Source organism: Tympanuchus pallidicinctus, unplaced genomic scaffold, assembly GCF_026119805.1.
Source record: "Tympanuchus pallidicinctus isolate F22 unplaced genomic scaffold, pur_lepc_1.0 scaffold32, whole genome shotgun sequence".
NCBI lineage: Eukaryota > Metazoa > Chordata > Aves > Galliformes > Phasianidae > Tympanuchus > Tympanuchus pallidicinctus.
Window position 1 is genome coordinate 1,174,934 of NW_026294750.1, and position 24,671 is coordinate 1,199,604.

At 48.5% G+C, this 24,671-nt stretch overlaps 1 protein-coding gene across 9 annotated transcripts in view; it reads left to right on the forward strand.

Annotated features, from left to right (window-relative positions):
* Positions 1–24,671, forward strand: part of ANKS1A (ankyrin repeat and sterile alpha motif domain containing 1A) — an 84,289-nt gene that overhangs the window by 8,591 nt on the left and 51,027 nt on the right. For 6 of the 9 annotated variants that reach the window (XM_052698307.1, XM_052698308.1, XM_052698309.1 and 3 more), the window contains exons 2-10: positions 10,758–10,838; positions 11,588–11,744; positions 13,446–13,508; positions 18,884–19,180; positions 19,739–19,814; positions 20,109–20,210; positions 21,483–21,578; positions 21,688–21,884; positions 23,705–23,794. In XM_052698307.1, coding sequence (XP_052554267.1) covers positions 10,758–10,838; positions 11,588–11,744; positions 13,446–13,508; positions 18,884–19,180; positions 19,739–19,814; positions 20,109–20,210; positions 21,483–21,578; positions 21,688–21,884; positions 23,705–23,794 — 1,159 coding nt within the window. Of the gene's footprint in view, positions 1–4,602; positions 4,723–10,757; positions 10,839–11,587; positions 11,745–13,445; positions 13,509–18,883; positions 19,181–19,738; positions 19,815–20,108; positions 20,211–21,482; positions 21,579–21,687; positions 21,885–23,704; positions 23,795–24,671 lie in introns of those variants that run through there. The other 3 variants (XM_052698310.1, XM_052698317.1, XM_052698313.1) reach the window with 2 other exon arrangements.

A 24,671-nucleotide genomic window follows, 5' to 3' on the forward strand; every position in this document is an offset into this window, starting at 1 on the left:
TTATCAGATCTCCTCTCAGTCTTCTTTTCCCCAGGCTGAGCAGACCCAGGTGACTCAGCCCTTCCTCACACAGGAGATGCTCCAGGCCTTCTTCATCTTTGCAGCCCTCCACTGAGCTCCTTCCAGAAGATCCCTATCTTTTTTTGAACTGGGGAGCCTAGAGCTGGCTGCAGTGGCTGAGCTGCAGCACAGAATCCATCCTGCTTCCTTCTGAAGCTGGAAACGAGTCAGAGGGGCGGCCAGTCCTGCTCCTGCTGTCCCATAGAGCCTGTGCTACCTTCACAGAGGGTTTGCTGTAGCAGATTCAAGTCTAGAGATCATTAAATGCAGCTCTGGAATGACTTGGAAGAGGCAAGGCACTGTTCTTAGCCTCTGCTTTGACTTAATGTGCCTACAGGCTCATCGCTGTGAATGTGCAGCTCTCGACCCACAGATGCAGGTGGATGTTGGCTCTTGAGGTCAGGTTAGCAAAAAGGAGGAATTTGAATCTCAAAATAAACATTTGAGTGTTAAATTAAGTTGTGTGTGTGTGTGTAAATACATGGTAAGCTGTTTATCCTCCTTCATTGACCTTAACTGCTTTGCAAGACTTGAGGTTTTGCTCACTGATGTTATCTGAGTGTGAGGTGGTTAAGAGCTCAGTGTTCTCCCCAGCTTACTCATGGTTGGCTTTTGCTTTCTGTTCTAAGTTCTTCAGGAACATGGGGCACGTTGTAGTGGTCTGCAGTGCTGCTCCAAGGTGGCTGTGTGCGCTGCTTCTACTGTGAGAGGGACAGGAGAAAAAGGAGGCTGTGTTTCCTCTCCCCCATGTTGGTGATGAGGAGATGCTGAAGCAACGTGAGGTGCTCTGGAACCCTTGGAGCTGTATGGGTGAGCCTTGCTTCAGATGCAGTTATTCACTTGAGTCGCAGTGTCCCTGAACTTGTTAGAGGCAATGCCTCTGCATCAGTTTACACATTAATAGTCCAACTTGCCTGTACATCTGTACTGTGTTTTAAGAATGTGAGGTTGGGAAGGGCTGTGCTGCTAAATGCAGCTTCTGGCTGAGGGAACTGTATTTAACAAAGAAACTGCTTCTCGAGTGCACAACTGTTCCCTTTAGCAGCCATCCCAGTTTCCATAAGCTTCCTTCGGAACTGCTGTGCTGTGAGTCTTAAGCTGATGCTTTCTGTGTTTGCTTGATGCAAGCCAGGGCTGAGCAGGAGCTTATCTCAGTGCTGTGACCATGACCCAGTCCGTTGTGTCCTCAGTTTTTCCCTGGAAGCTGCTGTAGGTCACTTTTCTGTTTTCCTTTCTGCCAGTGCTCTCTCTTGTCCTGTAGTTTCCCTAACCAGCTAACAAGCTCATGGAGAAAGAATTTCATCTGCAGTCATTGCAGCCATGTGGAGCTGCCTCGTTTGTGCCAGCATTGCAGGCAGTCCTCTCCTGGACCTGTGTTCCCTTCCTTGAGGGCCTCATTCTCCCATCCTGTTGCGTTCAGGTTTCACTAGCAGAGAACGGTTTGCTTTTCCCTGAGGCTTACTGCTTCTCCCTGCTCACATTGGTGCCCTGTGGGTCTGTCCTGAGGCAGGTCTGTCCTCCCTCCGTGCCCAGACAGTGCAGCACACCGGTGCCAGCCTGGGTTCAGAACCCCCCCATCACAGATCTCAGCAGTGTTACCAGGGCAGTGGATGGTACGTGAGCCCCCATCTAATTTTTTTTTTGTCTCCCTGAGGCAGAAGTGCGCTCTGGATGTAGTTACTGATACAAACCAATTGCATTTGCTTTATAATTGATGTAGGGCAGGACTAATTCATTCTGTCTCTCTGCTTTACTTGGCCTATTTACCTGTTTCTCATCTGCTCCAGGTCATGCATTAGCAGTGGTCTGAGAGGGAATTCCCCGTGCTGTGGCAGCAGGAGCAGGCTGGCAGGTGACACAGAGGTGCTGTGTGTGGCCTGGAGGGCACAGGGGCCACCTGAGCCCCTCTACAGACGGAAGAGTCTGTGCATGGAAGGATAGCAGGCACCCTTTCTCCTAGATGCAAGCTTCCCTGCTAGAAACCCCAGTTCACACTGAGCTGTGTATGGGATGAGATCACTGTGGGTGCTGGGGAAAAAATAAACAGTGACTTTGGCTGGATCTAATCGCATTGATTTCATCTGACAACGAGCATCTAGCAGCTCCACAGAGCAGACAGCGGAGGGTGATGCATCCTGCCAACCCAAAGCACTTAATTGGTGCATCAGTTCCCTGCATGGGGGCACTGGCAGGCGTTGGGAATGAAATGCACTCTGCATTTCTTGCTCGAGTTCCTTTTGGCGATGCTTTCTGCTCTACGTTCAGAGCCTTTGTGAGTCTGTGTGTCAGAAGTTGGCAGGGCAGGTGGATGTGTACAGTTTGAGACGTGCTGCTCTATTTCTGTTGGTTGGCTGTCATGTCTTGTGGGGTTCTGTAGCTCTCACGGAAGGGAAGGGGGGAACGCGGTGTGAGTTTGCCAGCTGCAGCCTGAGCTGCTCGGTGCTTTTGATCAGGGATTTGTGGCTGCCAGGCAGCTTGCTTTGGTGCTGTGGAAGTGCTGATGGAGGGAACATGTGGCACTTAGTGAGAAATTGTCAGCAAAGCCTGGGAGCCTGCCCCTTCTGGATGTGTTCTGCTCCTGTTAGAATCATAGAGCCATTGGAGTTGGTAGGGACCTCTAGGAGCCATCTGGTCCCACTCCCTGCATTGCACAGGGACACCCACAGCTCTGTCAGGTCCTCAGAGCCCCATTTTCTGCCCCTGGACAGCTCAATGCTGTCTTTTCCTCCCTTTAGTTGCATCTTCTCCAGCACTGTAGAACATGTAGAGCTCAGCTTCAAATGAAGAGCAAGGAGTGCTTACCTTCACAGTGCTGCTGGTTCCAACTGCAGTTCTGAGATATTGGCAGCTCCAGGCTGTTTTGTGACATCCATAATGCTGCTCTGTTTATTGAATTTGTGCAGGAGTGTTTTGCTTTCTTTCGTTCATTTTCCTTGAAAACAATCTAATCGGGTGCAAAAGAGGATTCATTGTAAAAGCACTATTTAGTAAATCTCATTAAAACAGTTGTGAGCACTTTGCAAAATGTTGGCTGTCCTTAGAGGTCAGTTTCTCCCCTTAGGAGAAGAAAAGCAGCTTTTGAAGTCAGTGCTTCAGGTAAAATCCTACATCAGAGCACTGGGTAGGCAATGTTTGCTTCCTGACAAATTCAGGCGTTCCAGCTGGAAAATGCAATTAAGGTAATAGTGAAGACTGCATCTCAAATTCACTTGTGTGCATTGGATACTGGGTGCAAACTCTTTCCTTTTTAATGGCTTTAAGTGAGCATTTCCTCTTCTCTTCTGGAATCCCTGCATCTTTTCTGGGTGCTGTCATCTCAGGAGGCATTATGTGGGTCAGCCTCAAAGGTGAAGGCTGCAGGAACCCGTGGGGACAACATTTTGCTGTTACCTTCCCTTTGTGCTTTGTCTCTCCCATCAGGGTGCTGCCCATGCACTGTGTGTACAGGGAGATGCTCCCCATGCTGCACGCCCCGGGCACTCATCCCTGCACGTGCTGACTGCTTGGCTTCCCTTGTCTTGATGGTGAATACATTTTTATTTTAAAATGATGTTTCAGAAGGGCTTTGTTGAGGTCTGGCTCTCCAATCCCCCACCATCAGTGCTATCATGCAGAGCCTCGTTGTGTGAGCTCTGCTTGGTTGCATGTAATCGGCTGGAAACGCTCGGTAATGGGAGCAGCTTGCAGGGCGAGTGTCTGTAATGGCTTTAAGAATAAAGGGCAGCACATGCACTCCAAGCAGACCTGGCTTTTCCTCCCTTGCAGCTATTTGTTCTGCCTCCTGCTCAGAGGGATTCTTTGGTGAGGGCAGCATGCACGAGTGACCCATTGGTGTGTCTGCTGCTGCACAATGCGGGAGGTGACCCAGCCCACCCCCAAGTTGAAAGAGATGCATTTCCACTGCCAGCAGCCATCTGTAAGGGTAGGGCTGCCCTCCTCCTAGCGCCGAGTTTCAGCTTGGCTGACTGCTTTCTATAGTGATGCTGACCCTCCCCTGTGTCACCATAGCAGGACCTGCATCCCAGAGGTTAGTGGTGGTGGCTGTAACTGTTCTCGTACCATTAGGCCAAGTCTTGCAGCCCAGAACAACCTCCTGATGCCCCTTCCAGCTCCTCAGCTGATCCCTTGCATGGCTGCTATTGCTCTGAGAGCTTGTGCTCTCAGATCCCTCATTGCTCTGCCTTCATTGCTAGGCACAGTGAGAGCATGTGTGTGCTGGCAGAGCCCAGAGCTCTGGAGCAGAGCTTGGTATCGTGTGGTTCTGTCCTCGTGGTCCCTGACAGCTGTCCTGCCCTCCTGCCATCCTGAGGTCTCTGCTTTTCCATGTCCACTGTCATCACATAGTGGAGTTTGTGGCCAGCTGACTTGAAGGAAAGTGTACCTTGTTAAACTTTGCTGGCTCCAATGGATCCGATGGGGTGTGAGGAATGCACTGGGTTTTGAACCCTTCATGTTTAGCATTTTAGCTTCTTTGTTGCACTCATGCAGTGCTGCCACTGCCAAATAACTGACGAATGCTAAGGAAAAGCCCTGATGCCCTGAACAGAAGGACTGGAAGCTGTCTGCGGTGGTGCTGGAGAAGAGGACAGAGGTGATGTCCCATGGCTCCACCTGTGCATGGCATCATGTATTGCTTCTTACAGCCAGCTGCCTTGCTTGCAGGTATTAACACATCCTTCCCTGCCTATCTCATTTAGTGCAATAGGATTAAGCTTTCTGTTTGGTATCAGTTTAGTGCTCTTAGTTCAAAATACTCTGCTAAAGGAAAAGGCAGGGATGAACATGAGCCGTAAGTGAGGTGCTGGACTCATTCCCACTCCCACCCAATGCACAGATTCTCATCTCTTGGGAAACTTCAGCTTTACATCCCATGCTGGAAACCGGGCGCTGTGACAATTTTGCTGTGAAGGAAGTTGATTTTCTCATGTGCCAAACCTGCTTTGGGCCAACATTTTGGAGGGGAAGAGTTCCAGATGGTTGTCGGGGATCAAAAAATCACTCTCATCAAAAACCAACCCCCTGTTTTTCTTTGCTGTGATAATGTTACAGGGCTCTGCTGTCTCCTTTCAGCTGCTCTTTGCTACCTGAGCACTGGTTGAGATGGGAGACTTGCTCTGCTGCTGGCATTGATTTATTTAAATATCTGTGAGTTTTCCTGTTTGATATGATGGAAACGTTCATCTCATGCTTTCATTCAACTGTTCCTCCTTCAAATTTGTGGATGCAGCTGTTGCAAGAGCTACAGAGGTGGCTTCTGCCAGGTCTGCTAACAACCCAAATGCAGCTGCAAAATAATTCCTGCCCAGAAATACATCCATAAATCAGGAAACTGCTCTTAGGTGGGGCCGTTACCTTTTGTGCTGCAAGGTAAAGCTCTTGGCAGGCTCCCACTGAGTTCGGTGCTCGAGATTTGTTTTATGTGCAAGGAAATGCCTGCACTGGGAAACTGTGCTCCTTTTTGTGCAGCAGGAAGGAATTTTCTGGAAGCAGCCGCCTGCAATTAGTGCAGGGGAAGCACCTCCAGCAGCAGCGAGCTGTGCGCTCTGCGTGCCCTCACCTGCTCGCTCTAATTGGAAACACAGTTGTTGTTCCCTGGTAGATTGCCTGCTGCAAGCCCACGCTGCTGTGCAGAGCACAAAAACATGCAGCGAGGTGTGGGTTGCTGCTGTGGGGGTGGCCAAGCAGCTGTGTTACCTCTGCCATGCAGCACAGCCCCACTTTGCGCTGCTGACACAACGTGAATCCCAGAGCTGCGCCATCAAGACTTTGCTGAGGTGAGTCATCCCCACCTTAACAGCCTCTGCTGCGGAGGTGTTGGCATCGTTTCCCTGTTGGAAGGAGCTCACAGGGTTGGTGCAGGGCTGAGCTTGGCCATGGCTGTGCATTCCATGCACGTGGCTCAGCTGCAGCTTTAACTTCAGCTCCATGGCACGGTGCTCCCATCCCAGCAGATCCGTGTGTCCGCTCTGCTGCTTTCCCTCTCACATCTCATAATGGGATGCTTACAGCCCAGTGTTCTCTCTTTACAGGTGTTGCTCTCCCATTCCTGTGTGTTAACTGGTGAGCAGATTCCTGCTTTGCAGAACTGTATTTTGGTGGGGTTTCCTTGTATCCTCGAGGAAGCGTTAAGACAACAGGTTGATGGTGTGCAGCCCTGTCCTCTCCAGCGTGTTCCTCCCATGAGGGGGGCCACTGCTCCCCTGCTGCCCAGAACTGGAGATTTGTGGCCCACCAGCCCTGTGAATCCCGACCTGCTCTTTGACCTGCCTGCAATTAATCTACCCATCGTTATTTGAGCTCTGGAATCTTTTCCCCATTCATCTTGCCATTGTGATTTTTTTCTTTTTTTAATGCAACTTTCTGCTCTCAGCATGGGGGATTTCTCCGTGCTTTTCTCAGCGCTTTTGACAGTGCTCTGCTCTGACTCCCCTGTTGCTTTGCATGTGAAAGCTGGTGGCCTTTGGCTCTCCCAGGGCTGTGCAGCCTGCTCTATGCATCGCCTTCCCCCCAACAGCTCCTTGAGGTTTCCTGGGTCCTGAGAAGCACGTGGGGTCAGCTTCCTCCCTTGCATTTAAGCATATGAAATTGTATTTTAGCCAAGAAGGCAGTGCTGTTAGTGGGAGGATTTTGCATATAGCAAAGGCTTTCTGGGCAGGGCTGGAATGTGGAGTGAGACCTCTGTACGAGTTGAAAATGCTGGGATGCTCTGCAAGCTTGGTGCAATTATTCTCTGCGAATGGCCACCCGCATCTTTTGTAATGTGTCTGATTTATTTGTGTAAGTGATACCGCAGCTGTAAAATGTAACACCAAGCTCTCAACCACTGTGCTTTCAGTGTGAACTCTGCTGCACCAAGTGTGGTTTTGGTGGGTACTGTATGATGGGCCCCTGGCAGCAGGGCTGAGTGCAGTCGCATTGGTGCTGGTGTGCCTGGAGAGCCGAGCTGGGAAAGAATCTGCAGAACAGAAGGAAGGGAATGCAGAAGGTGTACAGGGCTGGCAGTGACAGAGCACAGGAGGAGGGCAGCCAGGGTGTCATCCCAGCTCTGCTCTCCATAGCAAAGAAACTTCTGCATGAAGTGTGATGACCTCCTTAAACTCGAGGTCCCCATTTGGGCTCTGCTTGCCGTACTCTATGCTGCTCGCTGGGGACTCTGCTAACCCTGCCAAGAGGGGCTGAGGAGCATTGCCTGGGCTCCAGCCAAGTTCCCCCTGGCCCAGGCTGCTTTAATCTCCTCCAGCCTGCATCAGCAGCTTCTTTTGTCCGCTCCTTCAACTTGAATTCTTGCACAAAGCGTTCGAGTTGTTTGTATCATCAGTCTATGAGCAGGAAATACCAACGGAGGGTTGCGAGAATTTAGCAGCCTTGTGGATATTAAGAACAGAGCTGTGTGTGGGTGATGTCCTGCAGGCCATGCACGAGGAGTCACAGCCTCCAGCCTCACTGCCCTGGTCACCATTCATCTCTGGGCCATTGAACCACGTCTTCAGGCTCAGTTCTCATGTCTTGTAGTGAGTGCTAAGCTTGTAAAGGCATTGGGGTGGCAGTGGCCTTCTGTCTGTATGCACGCACCTCCAGGTGCTCTGGGCACAGATCAGAGGCTGCAGATCTGCTCCTGAGGACTCAGGAAACATGGAGTTGTTCTTTACGTCGGGCTTTGCTGCAGCTTGCTGCCCTACACAGCTTTGTGAGTAAAGTTACAGGAAGGAATGAACGGAAAATAAGCAAGAGGACAAATATCCTCTGTTCAGAACTCTTTATTGTGACCTGAAGCGATGCGCTTTATTCAGCAGTTTTGGCAAACAGGAAGTTTTCTTTCAGAAGCTGCAGCATTTGCTGAATCATGGAGCAAGAGAAACGGAGTGCAAGAGTTAGTTCCAACAGAACAGATTTTGCAGTTTTCAGAGCTCCTCTTATATCCTTCATGTTCAGTCTTAATTGCCTGTCCCACTGTACGCAGTGCTTGGGTTTTATACTCTGCTTCTCTCAGTGCTGTGTTTGCATTTCAAAGATGAGAAAACAGAGGTCTGGAGGCAGAGCCTGTCCCAAGGCAGTGAGACACAGCGGGGACAAAACCCTCGTGGCTCTCAGAGTCGCCCCCTGCACGCTGTCTTGCAGCATCAGGAGCATCGCAGTGGTTTTGGTGTTCAGGTCTCCCCTGCTTTGAAGAGGCCCCCAGCTGGGGCTGAGCAGTGTCCTTCCGTGCTCTCATCCCTGTGTCAAAAGCTCTGAGATGCCTACAGGAGTGATGTCATTTCCAACAAGCCTGAGGGCAGCTCGGCTGCAAGGAGTGCAGATCTGTTCTGCTTCAGTCAGGGGTGCCACAAGAGTTGTCTGTACACTGCTTCTGGTTGGAGGTTTTCTCTCTGTATGTTCTCAGAATGTTTTCTCCATTGAGCTCGGGCTGTTTTCATGCTCTGCAGGAACTGTAGTGTCTTCCAGAAGTCAAGTTCCCATTCAAATGCCCTCTAACTCTCTTTATGCAGACTGCAGTAGGAGTTATTTTCCTGTGTGTTGAGCTCTAAAATGAGAGGCTCAGGATCTCATCGTAGGCTGTGCGTCCATAGCAATGGGTTGGAAGGTTGGGTTTGTGTGCAGGAGAGCTTTGATTGCAGGGAACTTGGACTAGATGGCCCTCGAAGTCCCTTCCAGCTCTAAGGATTCTATGATTCTGTGAACTTGCTGGCTTCTACTGTAGACCTGATATTGAAGTATAAATAGTTCTCTTCTTAAATCCTTTCCATCTGAACTTTCTGGTTTGACCTTTCTTTGATAAGCTTTCTGTATTGGTGAGAATGAAAGGGCAGGAGGGTGCAGTGGGACGGGAAGGACACGTGGATCCCAGCACATGTATCCCTTGGTACCCAGGCCTTGCTGCTGAGCCAGCTCCAGCTTGGGCTCCAGCTCCCAGTTATTTGAGTTCTGTGTTTCCCTCTAACACGTGAACCAGACCATGTCTGAGGAGGTTTTCTGGGAGTGCTTTTGCTTGCAGGGAGGCTGTGCTGTGCTGGGAGTTTGGCCTGGAGCCCCCAGTAGCTCTCCTGGCTATACCCAGGCTTTCTGACACTGGTTTTAACCATTAATTGCTGCTTTAAATCCAGAGTTAAATTGCCTGGGCAACCAGACTTCATGAGTCCACTGCCAAAAATAAAGCAGGGTCTGAAAATGGCTCGGGTCCCTGCATTCTTCAGGACTGCCACAGCTGGATGGGGCACAAGCCCTTTTGAACTCCATCCTTTGGGTTTTGGGGTCTCATATCTTCAGGCTATCATGTGATCCATCACCCTTCGAGTGATGCATTGCATTTGTGCAGAGATTTGCTGTTTGCTTCTGAAGTGCAGAATGGGGAGTGGGGCACAGGGATCCCCCTGGCTCCTTGGCACACTGGATTCTGTGGCTTACTTCCCTATCTTCTTAGATAAAGCTTCCCTCAGGGGTGTTTCTCCTCCCAAGACGGCTTGTGGCCATCTCAGAACTCCAGAGCCTTTCAGTAGGGCTGCTGGGTCAGGCATCACAGCTGGAACAGGCTTCCCAAATCCCACCTGAAATGTGCTGGAGTGCAAGCATGCTGCGTGACTTCTGTGTTTCCACTTGGTCTGTACAGCATCCCTGTTGGTTTGGTGCCTTTCCTGCTGCTTTTATAGACTGCAGTGTAGAGTTTTTCTGGCTGGGAGCCCCATAGTAATGGCTGTTATTGCAGAAAACCCACTGGCTGCTCAGGCTGCCCCGTCCCAAACAATGAGTTGTGGTGATTACGTGGTGGGGAGGAAATGAAATGATCAGCAAAACCTACTTTGTAAAAAGCAATGGGTGACTTTATTTAAAAGCAGTTACACTGGAGGTTAGTGGGTGCTGTTAATTCCTACCCTGAGTTAAAAAATGAAATGAAGGAGTCAAACGTGTTCAGTTAGGAGGAGTGTGATTGTCCAGGCTTATAAATATAAGTCTTGAAGAGAGAAAGTTTAAAGCAGTCCAACACAGATGGACTGATGAGTTGTGGTGTGTTTGGGAAGGTGAGAGGTCTGTTTTCATTGGAGGTTGTTGCTTTGGGTTCCTGTGCCCTTCCCTGGGGCAGCACTGATGCAGAGAGCTCGACCAAGAGCAGCGCTGGCATCTTGTGTGTGTTGCTCCAGTATTCTAAATGGGACACCTTGGAGGGGTTGGAGAGGAGATTGATACTACAGTCCTCGAGTTTGACTTCTGAAAAGGGATTGAAGTGCTTGGGGACCTCCTGCTTCCCATAGGGGCTGTTGGCAGTGATTGTTGGGCAGTGTGAAGTCGGTGTGGGTGCCTGCTGGTGACCAGCAGCGGGCTGTGCATCCCACCGCTGCAGACTTGCACCCTGGTAGCTCTTGGTATGGGGGGAAGGCTTCCTCAACCCCTGGCCCCTTCAGAGTTAGTGTGAGTTAGTGATGTCTGATGGCTTACCTTATCTACTGGTTAACCTGAGCGTTCCACTGAGGATGGTTTTTGGTGAGGCTGCAAGACATCTGTTGGAGAACATGGGAGCTCTGATTGAGAGCCCAGGGTGTCTGAGCTGTGTGCTCTGTGACGCTCACCCACGCTGTGCTGTCTGTTCTCTGTGTTGCTGCCCCATAACCATCTCAGTGTGAGAGCTCTGCTGATGCCTTTTCTTGCAGTCTGTCTGTCCGTTTGCTGTATGCCTAAGTGTTCCCTGTACGTTTTCTGTCTTGCAGCATCTGGAGAGGGCCAAATGTGAACTGCGTTGACAGTACTGGATACACTCCACTGCACCATGCTGCTTTGAATGGTCATAAGTGAGTCATTTACACTGCCTTTGATCATAAGGGGTGCTATGTGCTTCACAAGCTGCAGTTTGTTCATGCATTCACCATTCTGATGCTGTTGCCTCTGAAAATGTGGCGATGGTGCAACACTACACCATCTTCAGGACAAGCAAAGAACATCAGTGCAGCAAAGCTTAGAGGTGTTCTGTGCTGCATTGTCTGTCTATCTTTTCAACAGTTTGCTAGAACATGGAAGTTTTCAACCACCCTTTTATTTGCAAGTAATTCCAACCTTGTGATTCTATGATTCTATGTAACAAGACATTAAAGATGGCTTTTCCAGTAACAGTCCTCTGCAGTCTGTCTGGTGTCCAATGTGTTGCTGTGCCTGCACCACCTGAAATTTGCTTTTGTGTGCAATTACATTTTTAAATAACTCTGGTCTTCATTATCATACAGGTAGATCCTGTATTGTTCACTGCTACTTCAGATGCTGAGAAATTGAATAGAAGTCCTCATTCATCCTCCTTGTGCTGGTGCAGTGACTTCAGTCCCTATTCAGCTCAGATAGAACGAAGATAACACAGATCTTCCCTGAACTTATCTCAGCATTCTTTCTTTGGGCATCATTTAGTAGGAATGTTATAAAATCACATTCCAAGAGGATCTCTGAAATACTTTTTTCAGATGTTTTTTTTTTTTTTTTTTTTTTTTAATAAAACAGTGCAGACTGTGAGACAGAGACTGAATGCCTCACAGACCCAAATCTTCTCTTGCAGGGATGTGGTGGAAGTCCTCTTGAGGAACGACGCGCTCACCAACGTGGCAGACTGTAAGGGCTGCTACCCCCTGCACCTGGCAGCTTGGAAAGGAGATGCAGACATAGTGAAGCTCCTCATCCACCAGGGACCTTCGCATACTAAAGTGAATGAGCAGGTCTGCCTGTTTTTCTCTAATATTCCTTTGAGCTGATTTTCTCGGATGGAGGAAGACCCCTTGAACTGACTCCTGGCTCCCCCCAGCTGGCAGCAGTTGTTACAGAGTTAATTGCTAGTGGGGGGAGGGCAGTGCCTAAAGCAATTCCTCCTGTTCTGAGCTATGAATGAATGAGGTGTATATACATTAACCTATAGAGAGAGATATAAGTGTGTACTGAGAGCCCCTCCGCACCTAGGAAGTAGTCTCCTGCTTTCATGCTGAGCTTCTGAAACTAACACAGGTTTTCCTTTCAGTTGCTGGATAACTGAGAAGTTTTCTAGTTCTGTCCCAGGATACGTTGGCTCCCTTCTTTTGGGAACTAATCAAAGCAGCTTTTAGTCTTTGTTTGGCCATGCTATCTTAGCTACTCTCCTGGCTTGTCTCTAGCACTTGCTCCAGTTAACTAATTTGTAAGTGGTGAGATAATTTCAGCCTATGGTGACCCCAGATAAATCCCCTGCTTAATCTTTATTTTTTTTCACAATCAGAAAAGGGAAGAACAAAACAAATATGGATTGTGGGAAGTCCCACCTATTTCTTTTGCTTAAGACTTTGGATAAAGGAGCTGGTTCGCTGAGTGATGCTGGCTGAGCATTGACACTGAGCCATCTGTGGTTCTGCACCGTGCCTTGGGCAGGCGTGCAGTAACACATTCCCATGAGATGGTTAAAGCTGCAGTGGCTTTTGGTTGTCCCCTCCCTGAGCAGGGGTGCCCGGTGTCCTTGTGAACCAACTCCTTCCTGCTGGGATTTTCATCCAGCTGGAGGCAAGTAAACCCAAACAAGGCTGTCTGCCTTCGTGCCATAAGGTTAAACACACACTTTCATACAGAAGTGAATTCATAACGAGGTCATACACTCCCAGCTCAGGTTTAGCAGAATCCATCTGAGCTGAAATGACTGAGAGCTGTGAGTTTCTGCTGTTTAATTTTGATCTGCTCTCTGTACTTTTTCAGAAGCTGAGGAACAAAATCCTCTTCACAGAGTTGGGGTTGGGAGCCCCAGTCCTGCTTGTAGCCACGCTCTGTGGGGACAAAGTTCTCCTGCCTGAGCATTCAGTTCATCAATGTAAAGCAGTTAATGTGATGCACCAGCTGTTGCAAGGCTAAGTGAAACAAAAAACACAGTGCCAATGCTAATCACCACCACTCCTCAACTGAGCAGCAGTAACTGTGTTTTACTGTTTTGGACAGTTTTCAAGCTCGGGGCTGTGCACAGTAATGCCTTTGGGCACAGCTGCAGGTGTTCACTCTTTCACAACAGTGAGGAGTGCAGTAAACTGTTCCCAATCAATCTGATAAAAACTGACTGAGGGCCCTGGGTGGGAGCAGAGCAGGACAGGTGTAAGGGAAACCTTTGCAAAAGCCCAGTGTTACCCTTCCAGGTAATGTTTCATTAATGTTTGTTTAGTAGGAATCCTTTTGAACAATGAAAATCAGTCGAATAACTTGTGCTGCCTGAGTCTGGAGCCTTGTAAAGAAACAGTGGTTCAGGTTACAGGAATCAGCTGCTGGAATGGCTTCTGCTGTTAATAGCTCTGACTGGAACAAGACGCTGTGTTCTGTCATTTCCACCCCTTGGGAGTCACCCATTGCTTTGTTGCTCAATCTCACCCATTTCATTATCACATTTTTGTTCTTTTTCCTCTTCCTTTTTGTAGAATGCTCTTGAGATCAAAGAACTCAAAAAGTACGGCCCCTTTGACCCATATATCAATGCCAAGGTGTGTACTTTGCTGTCAGCATTTCACTGCATCATTACTCCAAGCTGCACTCGCGTGCTTTCAGGTGCAATGTCATCCAGTTGCAATAATACCTGTTCAGTTTGCAGCTGCTTGGGGAGAAGTAAAATGCAACCATTTATTTACTCTGGGTTTCTTTCTTCAAAGCAGTTATAGAAACATAATTTAAGGGAAGCTTTTCCTTACTTTCCTGGGGGCTCCTTCATTGCTTAGCCTTGTAGGACTCACGGTGATGGTCAGTTTGCTTGGTTTGGCTGGATGACTTCCAAAAGGTAAAGTAATTTCAACTCAAATGCTCTAGGTATTGTTTCACATGCTAATGTCGCATTTATCAATGCAAAGAGAAGGATTTTTTTTTCCTGCTTAAACATGGATGCATTTTCTGTGGGCTGTTTGGAGTGAATTTCATGCCTTCTCTCCTACAAAACGCATAATGCTGTGTGTGTTTGAATGGACGGTGAATTCTTTCCGTGGTGGTGGGGAGAAGGGAAGGTAGTAACATTGATACCTCCCTTCCTGAGCCCTCCGTGTCCTGCTTATTGCTTCAGTCTCTTTTTTGGTGTTAAGTCTGTGTTGTCTGACCCTTCAGCCCTGGTTTTCTGTTCCTGTTCTCCTGCCTGTTTTGCCCTTCTTTTGCTTTTAGCTCTTGAACTACAAAGAGGCACGACGTCAGCACTTACGATGCACTGCAGCTGAGCAATCGAGGAAGCAGATCAGAAAGTTCCTGGGGTCACTTGTTGTGTCTGTCAGACGGTGGTGTTTTCTCAGGCACTCCCCCATCTCTCATTTCTATTTATAATGAAGCAGCAGACACCAGTGATGGCATAAAGCTGCTGCTTTATCACAGGATGCTTCTGCTGTCAGCCTCCGCACCACGCTTGCTTCCAGCCAGCTGCCTGGGACTCAGCCATCCATGGCAGATCTCTCTCTCAAAGTTCACTTGGGACTTTCATTCTGCTTGATCCGCACTACCTTTAGAAACACATCCAAAATTCCTGAGCTTGCTAACCACTGGGAATGATGTTTGTTTTTGTAGCTTCTATTTCAGGAGATACTTTAGCACGTACTTCTTGGAGCAAAAATATACCTATGTGAAACTTGTCCTTATCTGTGACTTGGACAAAAATCCAGCTGGGAATTTTACAGCAATAAATATCCTTTGTGGAAACGTATCCCAGTTGAGTTCAGCTGGCTGAAGGGGAGCTCTCCAAATTACTGTCAGTAATGCAGTGAAACCTTATATGCTAGCAGTAAATTTTTGAGTGAGGAAGGAATACAAACCTCAAATTGGGCGAGCTTTCTTGTGGAATGTTTATTAAGTATTCTATCTTAAATTGATTTTCTTTTGGCTGTGTTCAGGGTGGCTGTAGCACTCTTGCAAGCAAGGCTGGGGCTTTGCAATCTTTGGTTTTAAGGAGAGAGAGAGAAATGACTCACAGCACACGTTAGGTCCATCCAAAGTTGTGACCAGCTTACCACTGGTTCCTGGCCAGGTGTGATGAAGTCCAAGCAGAGCCATATCTCACATACTCACCTTGATGTTTTCTCAGTAGCTTGGCTGCGGGTGGGAGAGCCAAAGAAAGTCCAAGAGCAAAGTAAGGAGTCCTTGCTTGGCTGGTGCTTTCAGCTTCCCAGCTCCCACGCAGGATGGGATTTGATATAGAAGCAATCAAAGCAAGGTGTCTCCTTTTTCCAAGCATGTGGGATATTTTCAAGAGGGGAAAAGTGTTTCTATAAGGTTGGATTACAGATTAAATTGTTACCCTGATCAGGAAGAGGTAAGAGAGCCAGAAGCTTCTTGTTTTCCCAAAAGCTTCTTTTTGTACCCCTTCCTTTTCAATATCTTTTAAATAAATAGCCCTTCCAGCCCCTCTGTATGGGCCATAGAGACTTCTGAAACGGGAATGATAGAAGCCAAGTGAAGAGATGGAGCTGCAGCTTTGTTCCTGTGACTCCTGCCTTAAACTGGGCTCTCTAATTGGGATGAAGGAACCCACCCAGTTGAGCAAAGCCTGTGTAGAAAAAGCCGTCACGTAGCCCAAGGAGGAATAAACTGCACAACCTATCTTTGTCTTTCTTAATTGGCTGCAAATGATTCATGCAGATTGGATTTAAAGCGCTATAAATCTAAATGTGCTGAGAGAAGTGGAAGCCCAGCATCTGCAGCCTGCGGATGAATGCGGGCAGCACGGCCACCTGCAGAGCTTCTGAGGGCTTGCTGGGCAGATGGGGGTCGTTTCTTCTGAAATGGTGTTGGCGGGCACCTGTGGGAGCAGAGGAGCCTCTTCATCCCTGCTCTGCTGAGGGCAGAGCCCCAAGGGACGACTGGAGGTCTTGCAATCTGATCTGTTCTGGATCTAGCAGCTGGCAGCCCTGCTGTGGGGAAGGAACCTGGTGGTCCTTGAGGTCCCTTCCAACCCAAACCATTCAGTGGTTCTTTTCCCCACCCCAAGGCAGAGTTGTGTCTACTAAACCATTTTTGCCTGGCATTCACAACAGCTCCTCCAAAACTCAGAGCACCATTGCCAAGCTGTGCCTTGGTGTAAGTGTTCAAACCTTTGCAGGTTAGAAAATTTAGAAAAAAAACAACAAACTTTTCCACTTATTTTAAGAAAGAAAGATGTGATTTAGATCGAAGCCCTCCTACAGAGTGTTAGGAACAGGAGTGCAGATGCTCTTGACTGAGCTGGAGGTGCTCTGCAGCACGGTGTGATGAGGAGCATAAGGGCAGTGGTATGTGATATCTGATTACCAGGGCTTGAGAAATGTGATGGAACCCGTATGAGAGCGGAGGCATTCCTGCTGCTGTTCCCATTTTGTTGTCTGCAGGCAGGCATCAGCCAAGGCCCAGCTTCCCACTCCTGGCTGCAGTTAAGGGGGGTGCTTGGATTCCTGCAGGAGTGCTGCCCCTGGGTCCTATTGAGCGCTCTGATTTTTTCCTAAGGAGTTTTGAAATTTGAATCCACGTGCCTTCTGGCTGCTGGGAAGGAAATTTTCTTTTTCCATCTCAGATAAATGCATACATCTGAGCGCTTGTGCCTGTTTTTAGGCTCTGCTTGGGGTTGGGGCACACTCCTTTGTCTGGAACAGTTCAGGTATTTGGGGCTCCTCCAAGCTCACCCAAAACGGGAGCAGTGCAGACTCATATGATAGCTGGAGTTCCTGTGATGGGGAAGGACTTGCTGTAATGGTGCAGAGCATCTTACCACCTGGTGGCTGTGCTACAGGAGGATGGCCTGGGGATTTCATCCCGGTTTTATGGATGGGATTTTGTCCAGAGCACCAGTGCCCTGAGCTGTTTAGAGAAAATGAGACTCAATTGCAGCAAACTTCAATAACTGTACTCTCAGAGGAAGCTGTATGCCCGTTTTGGAGCTGCCAAGCAGATGTTCAGGATTGCAGAGTGCTTTAAAGCACACCCTTGGCAGATATGGTCTGGGTGGCAGGGGAGGATGGGCAGTGCTGGTGGTGGGACAAGCAGAGCTGTGCACCCCCATTCAGCTCTGTAGGCGCACAGCTGCAGCTCCAGGAGGGCTGGGGCAATCTCCTGTTTCCTTCAGCTGTGCAGCACGCTGGTGGCCTCGCTCTGGCTGGGCCACGGGCTCACAACATCCAGGTTCCCTTCCCTGCCCACCACATAACAGGATCTCCCATCCATCTAAATGAACTCGAGACCAGCACTGTAGGAGTGTTAGGCGTGATCTCTGTAGCTCTCTATTCTCTCCCCTTCTCACTCTATGTGTATTTTATGTGCAGACTTCTTTATTCTCCAGTAACTTCTGTCCACATGTATGTGCGTTCCTTCACCATGGCTGCCTCTGCCTCTCCAAGTATCGAGCCTGTTCTTTGTCTGTGACCTCCTGTGCTAACAGTGATGCCCTGCTTTGCTTACCTTCCAAAATATCTCTCTCTGCATGTGGCTGTGCCCTGCCTCCTTGCTTTGTGCTTTGATGCTGGTCGCAGCCTCTCCACGTCTCGCTTCCCTTCTGCCCTTCCCCTGGCTGTCAAATGATGCGAAGCAGAATAAAACAGAGTGGGAATTTGCATGCTGTGCCTCCTGTAATCCCTGGAACGATGTAACGCATCCGTAGGATTAAAGTGCAGCAAAGCAAGCTCTGCAGCATGCTTGTGAAATGGTGCAAAATATTGACCGCTCCTACAGGGTAGTATTAAAAAAAAAGCCACAAAAGGGGTGGTTTCGCTCTCAAAGCATCAATGGAGGTTCTGGTCAAATTCATTTTCTAAAGTAGACTTTCTAGCTAAGACACCGTGTTATTAATTTGTTCTTAAAGTGACAGAGTTCTCTCAGCTGAGGCTTGAATGTGGTACACTTGTGCTGAAGTCACTTGGGGTCAAATAATTGCATACATGTTTACACCCTTAACTTAGTCCTTTAGTTCCTGAACTGAAACTTCTCTGTGTATAATTACACAGGAGTGAAACTAGAAGCTTGAGATGAACTTAATTTGAAAGGGGGGGGAAAAAAAAAAAGAGAAGACCCTTAAATCTGGCAACGTTCCTATTTTGCACCTGGAAATGAAACGTGGGGTTGCTCATCTCAGCACTTTGCTGATTGTAACTTGCCCAGCTCTGCATGCCTTAGTTGGGTCTGGCTTTCATGTGCTGCTCCAATGTTTCTTCCCTCCAGTTGACCTGAGACCTTGATGATGAGGGCTTGTTAGTGGAACAGCCCAGTGGCACCGTTTGCTAAACTCCTAATTTGCAAACTGCACGCAGCTGCATGCACTCTTTCTCTAAAATGGCCAGCTTGCAAGCTTCAGAACTGCAGAGGCTGTTAGGATAAGTAGGATTGAAACAATTGAAGTTTAAATCTGAAATGATGACAAGTGACAGCAGATAGAGTTCATGGTGCAGTTGGTGTGGCATGTATTGCAGTCTTTTATTTTGGTGGCACCCCAAAGTAAGGGATGCTGCCAGCTAATAACAGACTGCTTTCCCAAGGGCCAGAGGAATTAATGGCCATCCAGATACAGCACGACAATCCCTTAAGCTTCAGTGTGGGCTCTTCCTTTGGGTTTCCATGCTCTGAAAACAGGCTACTCCATCTAGAGCACCAATTCCCACAGAGCAGATTCCTCACATCTGAGCGAAGCTCAGTTATTCTGAATGGTTTTGAAGCTTTGCTGGGTGGGTCACTGGGTGAGCTCCTCAGGGGATGTCTGTGCCTGGTACTGGCATGGTGAAAGCACTGCTCCAGGCTCCAGTTCAAACCGGGCTCTTTGCTTCCTGACTGCTTTTTGTCTTGTTTTTGCATTTAAACTTCAATGGTTTGAGCGAGGCACGGCGCGGCTCTGCTTTCCCAATTCTGACACGTTGGCCTTTCTGACCCCCCCCAGAACAATGACAACGAGACAGCGCTGCACTGCGCCGCACAGTACGGCCACACCGAGGTGGTGAAGGTCCTCCTGGAGGAGCTCACCGACCCCACCATGCGTAACAACAAGTTTGAGACCCCCCTGGACCTGGCCGCTCTCTACGGGAGGCTGGAGGTTGTGAAGATGCTGCTGAACGCTCACCCCAATCTTTTAAGCTGCAACACAAAGAAACACACTCCCCTGCACTTGGCGGCGAGGAACGGTCACAAAGCCGTAGTCCACGTCCTCCTGGATGCTGGCATGGATAGCAACTACCAGGTATCTGGGGTGGGGGGTGTGAGGGGCTGCTCTGGCTGCTGGGAGCCTTGTGGTTGTGAGGAGGGCTCCTCGTCCTCCATAGGGATCCTGTGTGGGAGAGGAGTGTTGGCTTTGGGTTCCTCCAGGCTGCTTGTTCAGCTTGTTCCTCTGGGAGGCCGCTCAGAGGAATCCTGGTGCAGTGCATGCTTAGTGCTTGCTCGTTAGTTGGGTGAAGAGCCACAGATGCATAGCGAGGGAGGAAAACTCCTCTGCCTACGCTGTTCTGCACTGCAAGACTGTGAGCTCTCGGTAGAGTGGAAGCAAACCATTTCCTTTCCAGCACGTGACCTTCTTCTAAGCTTTAGAAAGCCTTCTCTTGGTCGCTAACTCTGAGCCTGCATCTCTTTGCAAAGAGGCAGTCTCCATTTTCTGCTCCGAATTCTCAGTGTTGTAATAATGTCAATACTTTGTCCTCTTTGTATACGATGCAGTGTATTTATTGCTTCTGTAACCTTCTGAAAGTTCCTCCATCAGCACTCCCCCCATCTAGCTTCATGCTATTTTTCATTTAATTTGCAGACTGAAAAAGGCAGTGCTTTGCACGAAGCTGCTTTGTTTGGCAAGACAGATGTGGTACAAATATTGCTGGCTGCAGGTGAGAGAATGATCCCATTCTGAAACAGTAACGTGGTGAGCCCTTCAACCACAACCTGAGGAAATCCCTCTTTAGTGACAGCACTTTTCTCCAATCAGTACCAAAGTGCTGTTCCTCAGGGGGAGTTACAGGAGAGGTTATCCCTTGGCATCTGGCTTTAGGTTTGCTTCTACTGAGCATTTTTTAGCTCCTCCCAGTGATGAACGTGTGCAAGCTGTGACTTGATGAAAGATGTAAATCTGTGCTTGTTCGAAAATGTTCTTGCTTTTGCCTCCTCTATACCTACTGCTATAGGTATTGATGTGAACATAAAGGATAACAGAGGCCTGACGGCTCTGGATATCGTGAGGGAGCTTCCTTCTCAGAAAAGTCAACACATAGCAGCTCTCATTGAAGGTAAGCAGCAATGTGGGGGCAGGAGGGAAGAGTTTAGAGTGCAAATTGTGCCTGTGCAGGTACAAGGTGAGGGTCTGGAAAGTGTTGAACGCAAAGGAGCTGCAAGTCAGTGAGAATCTTCAGGGTGTGGGAAGAAACGACGCTGCACTGCTCAGGTGGATGGTGTCTGCAGCAGGGGGCAGGAGGACTTCCAGGAGTGGATTGAAGGGGGATTAACTTCTTTGCTGGAAGAGCGAGGCATCACTTTTACAATTTAAATGGGCTTAATTGAGCTTTGTTCAACTCGCTTTATAAGTAAATTAAAATTAAGGGTAGCCTAAATCTGCTTGCAGAATGCAAAGTAATAGCTTTAGATATGGTTTTGGATTAAGTCTGTTTTATGTGTCTGTAGGCAAATAGTCACCCACTGATCCCACCTCCTACTTCTCGCTTCACTGTGAAGCTTGGGCATGGATTTCTGCAGATGAGATTTCCAGAAGAGAACCTTGATTACTTGTGGTTTAGAAAGGATCTTGGCCCTTTGTATCTGCCCACATTAGGGAATGAAGAGTGGCATGTTAGCTCAACTCCTACCTTGTAATTACATTATCTCAATTTCCTGTCATCTGTGGGGAGAAAGATCAGAAGTGTATGCAACTGATGTGTATTATTCCTGCTCAGCATTTGAGAGCTCTACAGGTTCAAAGCTCTTTGTGGACTTTTAATTAAACTTTGTCTGTGAGGCGGGTCAGGATCATCTCTGTACTGAAACTGAAGACATAGATGGGCTTTAAAACCGAACCTCTTGCAGGTAAATGCTGACAGTTTGCTCCTGTAAGTGAGCTGTGTGAGATGGTGCTGTCTGATTTCATTCGTGCAAGCTTACTGTTTCTGGCTTGGTCTGTGGTTTGGGGACTGCAGCTAGAGCTAGCTTCTCTGCTGCTTTATGACCCCAGAAGACCAGACTGCATCTGTTTAGTGCTGCAGCCTGTGCTCAGAGCACCGAGTCATCTGCTCCTTCAAGTTGTCGCTCCAGGAGCTTTGCAGCTTTCTGATTAAAGCGTCTGTAGAAGTTCAAAGGATCCTTCTTAACCTTGTGCAAGTGATTAAAGAGGTCGACTGGTTCTATTTCAGGATCTGAGCTGCGAGTTTCAGTAATGTCCTTTGGTTATTTTTTTTGGAGACTTAATGCTGACAGTTGGTCTCCCATCCACAAGGGAGAAAATCCCATCTGCTGGAGATAAAGCTAGATGGCCAGAAACTGATCCTTGTTGTTGCCCCACCTCGTTGCAGATTACACGACTGGGAAGAAAAGTGCCAAAGCTGCAGACAAGACAGCGCAGGCACCGCCTGCTCCAAGCACCGACCCTGCGTGCTGGATCCCTCAGGGTAGGTTGGTGCACCCCAGGGGCCACGGCCACTCCTCCTCCTGCCAACACTGACCTTCAGAGGATGGAGACCACCAGTGATGCTCTTCTTTCCTCCCTTCCTCTCACAGGTGATGTGGAGAAAGCAGTGACAGAGCTGATCATAGACTTTGATGTGAACCCAGAAGAGGAAAGCCCATATGAAGCTTTGTACAACGCAACGTCCTGTCACTCCCTGGACAGCCTTGCCAGTGGGAAGTCTTCAGACAGAGAGTCTGTGAATAAGGAAGTGGAAGCAGCTGGCCTTAAAGCAGCAGGAGTCAGGCCTGTATGTAGCTGTGTGCTTGCCTTAGAAAGATAACTTCTCTCTTGCCATGATTGCGCAGCAGGCTGTGCCAATTCCTCAGCTTGAAGAAATCTTGAAAGCTACCCCTGGCATTGCTCAGAGCAGGCAGGCACCTCTGCTTTCTGTGCCTGTTCACGGTGCCCACATCTGTGTTAGAACTGGGATTATTTCTTCCCATCAGCCACTTTCAACACAGGGCAACACAAGTAGGTCACTGTTACTCATATCTCCATTCCTGCACGGCACACAGTCATTTTGGTGTGCCTGGTTTTACCCAGCATTGCACCCTTATGTTTTTTGACAGTCTCTGTGAGTTTTGGTTTGTCAGAATATTACCTGAAGGGCAACCTTATTACCTAGAAAAAGCTTTGGAAACTTCTGTGTAGCATTTCTCTTTTGCTTTGCCCAAGAGAAGGTTCTCGAGAAATCATCTTTAGGAATATCCTGCAGTAAACCAGCAGCAAAAATATGTTCTGTGTATTACTTGCAGAGATCTGTAGAGGGTACTCAAGGCTTTACAAGGCAACACAAAGCTCCTGGAACTATCTCCTCTTCCTCACCTTCTGTTAGTTGCATCTGCTGCCTCCTTAGCAATCATAGTGATGCTGCTCTGGGGCAGATGGGAAGCTGGCCTTGCAGCATGCTGTGTCAGCTTCAGGCTTTGTTTCTATAGAAAAGGCTTTGCAAAAACAACCTGAATTTTTGGACAAAGGGCAAAGCAGCAATGGCCAATTGCACTGTGGGTGGCACTGTACCCATGCTTCCTCTCCCTCTGTGAAGAGGTGCATCCCTTTCCCTGCAGTTTGCAAATGTAGCAGAAATGAAGCAAAACCTTCAGAAGGTGGACGTTTTGTCCAGATGTCTTGTTTAGTGAATGCAGTACAAGATGCAGGTGCTGCTTATTAAACTAGATCTTAGTGGTGTTTATCCATCTGAGTACTGTCTTGTGTTGATAGTGGCTGATGTGAAGTAAGCTCAGCTCTATCAGGCAAGATGAGAGGCTGAACTGCAGTGAGAAGGGAGAAGAAGGAGGGAGTTGCTTTAGCAGCTTTCTGGAGTTTATCCCAAAACTTGCTCGGGCCTTTTGCAATGAGCACTTTCTATTTCAATTAGCCATTAGATGGAGCTGTTGCAGGGCAGGAGCTGAGACGTCTTTAGCTCTGTGTGGAGACAAGACAGTGCAGCTCTAACTGCCTGCGGGCAATCTTGGGATATTTGAGGAATGCAGTGCAGCGCTGTCTCCTTGATCTCCAGAGGTTTTCATTAAAAAGATGCTTCTGGAATCACTTATTCCTGTTACTGCTTCATTAAGACACAAGTGAGTAGCAGCACAATGAGAAGTCCCTTTCTACACATCATAATGAGTTCATTATTGATCTTATCCGTGCAGTGCTCTGCTCTAGAGATGCCAGTCTGGATCTGAATGAACTGGCTTAATTAATGAAACAAACCTGTGTCAACACCACCTCCCACCTCAGCATGGTTGATGCTCCTGCAGGTCTGAGCTGTTGTGCACTTACTGCTCTGGAATGAGAGGTGTGCATGATCAGTGGTGGCCCTTGCAGTGTGCTGCAGTTGGTCCCTGTACACAAAGGGCTCTGCCAGGGCTGGTGTCCTGCTGGAGCGGGGAGGGAAGGCAGCACTGGGAGCTCTGTGCTGCTGGGAATTCATCATCTGCTCTGCTCAAATGAATGTGAGGAGGTGCTCAGCACGCTGTGCTCCCAGCAGTGTGGCTGTAGTGTCAGAAAGCAAAAGGGGATGGACTTTACCACAGAGATTGACAGTGGTCTTCTGAACTGCAGAGAGAGCGTCCACCCCCCCCTGCTAAACCACCGCCTGATGAAGAAGAGGAGCAGCACACGGAGAAGATGGGCCATGGTGCTTCCTGTGAGGTATGTGAGGCTGCAGCTGGATTGCTTTGCTGCAACGAGGCTTAAAGACCAGCTCTATGATCATTTGGATTTGGGTGGAAGCAGTTGTAATATTGCTTTCCTTGCAAATTGAGTCGGGAAGTGTTTTCTTATTATTATTCCAGCACTGCTGCTATCACTTGCCATGGGAACTTCCTTTGTGTGGTTCTTCCAGGGCACCTCTGTTTTGACCTTCAGCCTTGCTTTCCTATTCTTGGCTGGGAACTCCCATAGGAAGAGACTTTTCTGAATCACGTTGGGATGTGGACTGTTGCCCGCCTGTAATGATCCCACTGAATACTTCTGCACCCTCTGGGCTTCAGTCTCAAGTGTTAGTTCCTGCTTCCTCTGTGCTTCCAGCTGTGCAGTGGGCTCGTTGGTCCCACTGACGTGAGCAGGGCTCAGGGTCTTGAATTCAGCCAAGGTTCTGGCCCAGCATATGATGAAGCTGTCTTCTGCAGAGGGCAGTGTGTGGGAGCTGCTTTTTGATTAGAGCTCTCTTATTCTGTGTTCTTGCTCCTGGGCTTCCTATGGCTCATTTTTTATTCACTAGCTTATGAACCTCAGATCTGAGGGCTCTCTGGGAGCACTCATTGTGAGGACAGGAAACCACAAATGTCTTGGCAATCTCTGTTGGCACCCAGGAAGTCAATGCGAACACAAATCTTGAGGATTTCCTTTTCCAAATTCAATGAGGTGCATGTGAAACTAATGAAGTGTCTGCTGCCTTTGGCTGTTGGAGCAGACTCCAGTTCAGCAGAGCCTTTGCTTTGCATGTGTTGATGTGCTGAAGTTCCTATGAGACATAAATGCAATCTGTTTTCTGAAGTATGTCAAGTCTACACAGGATAGAAGTAAA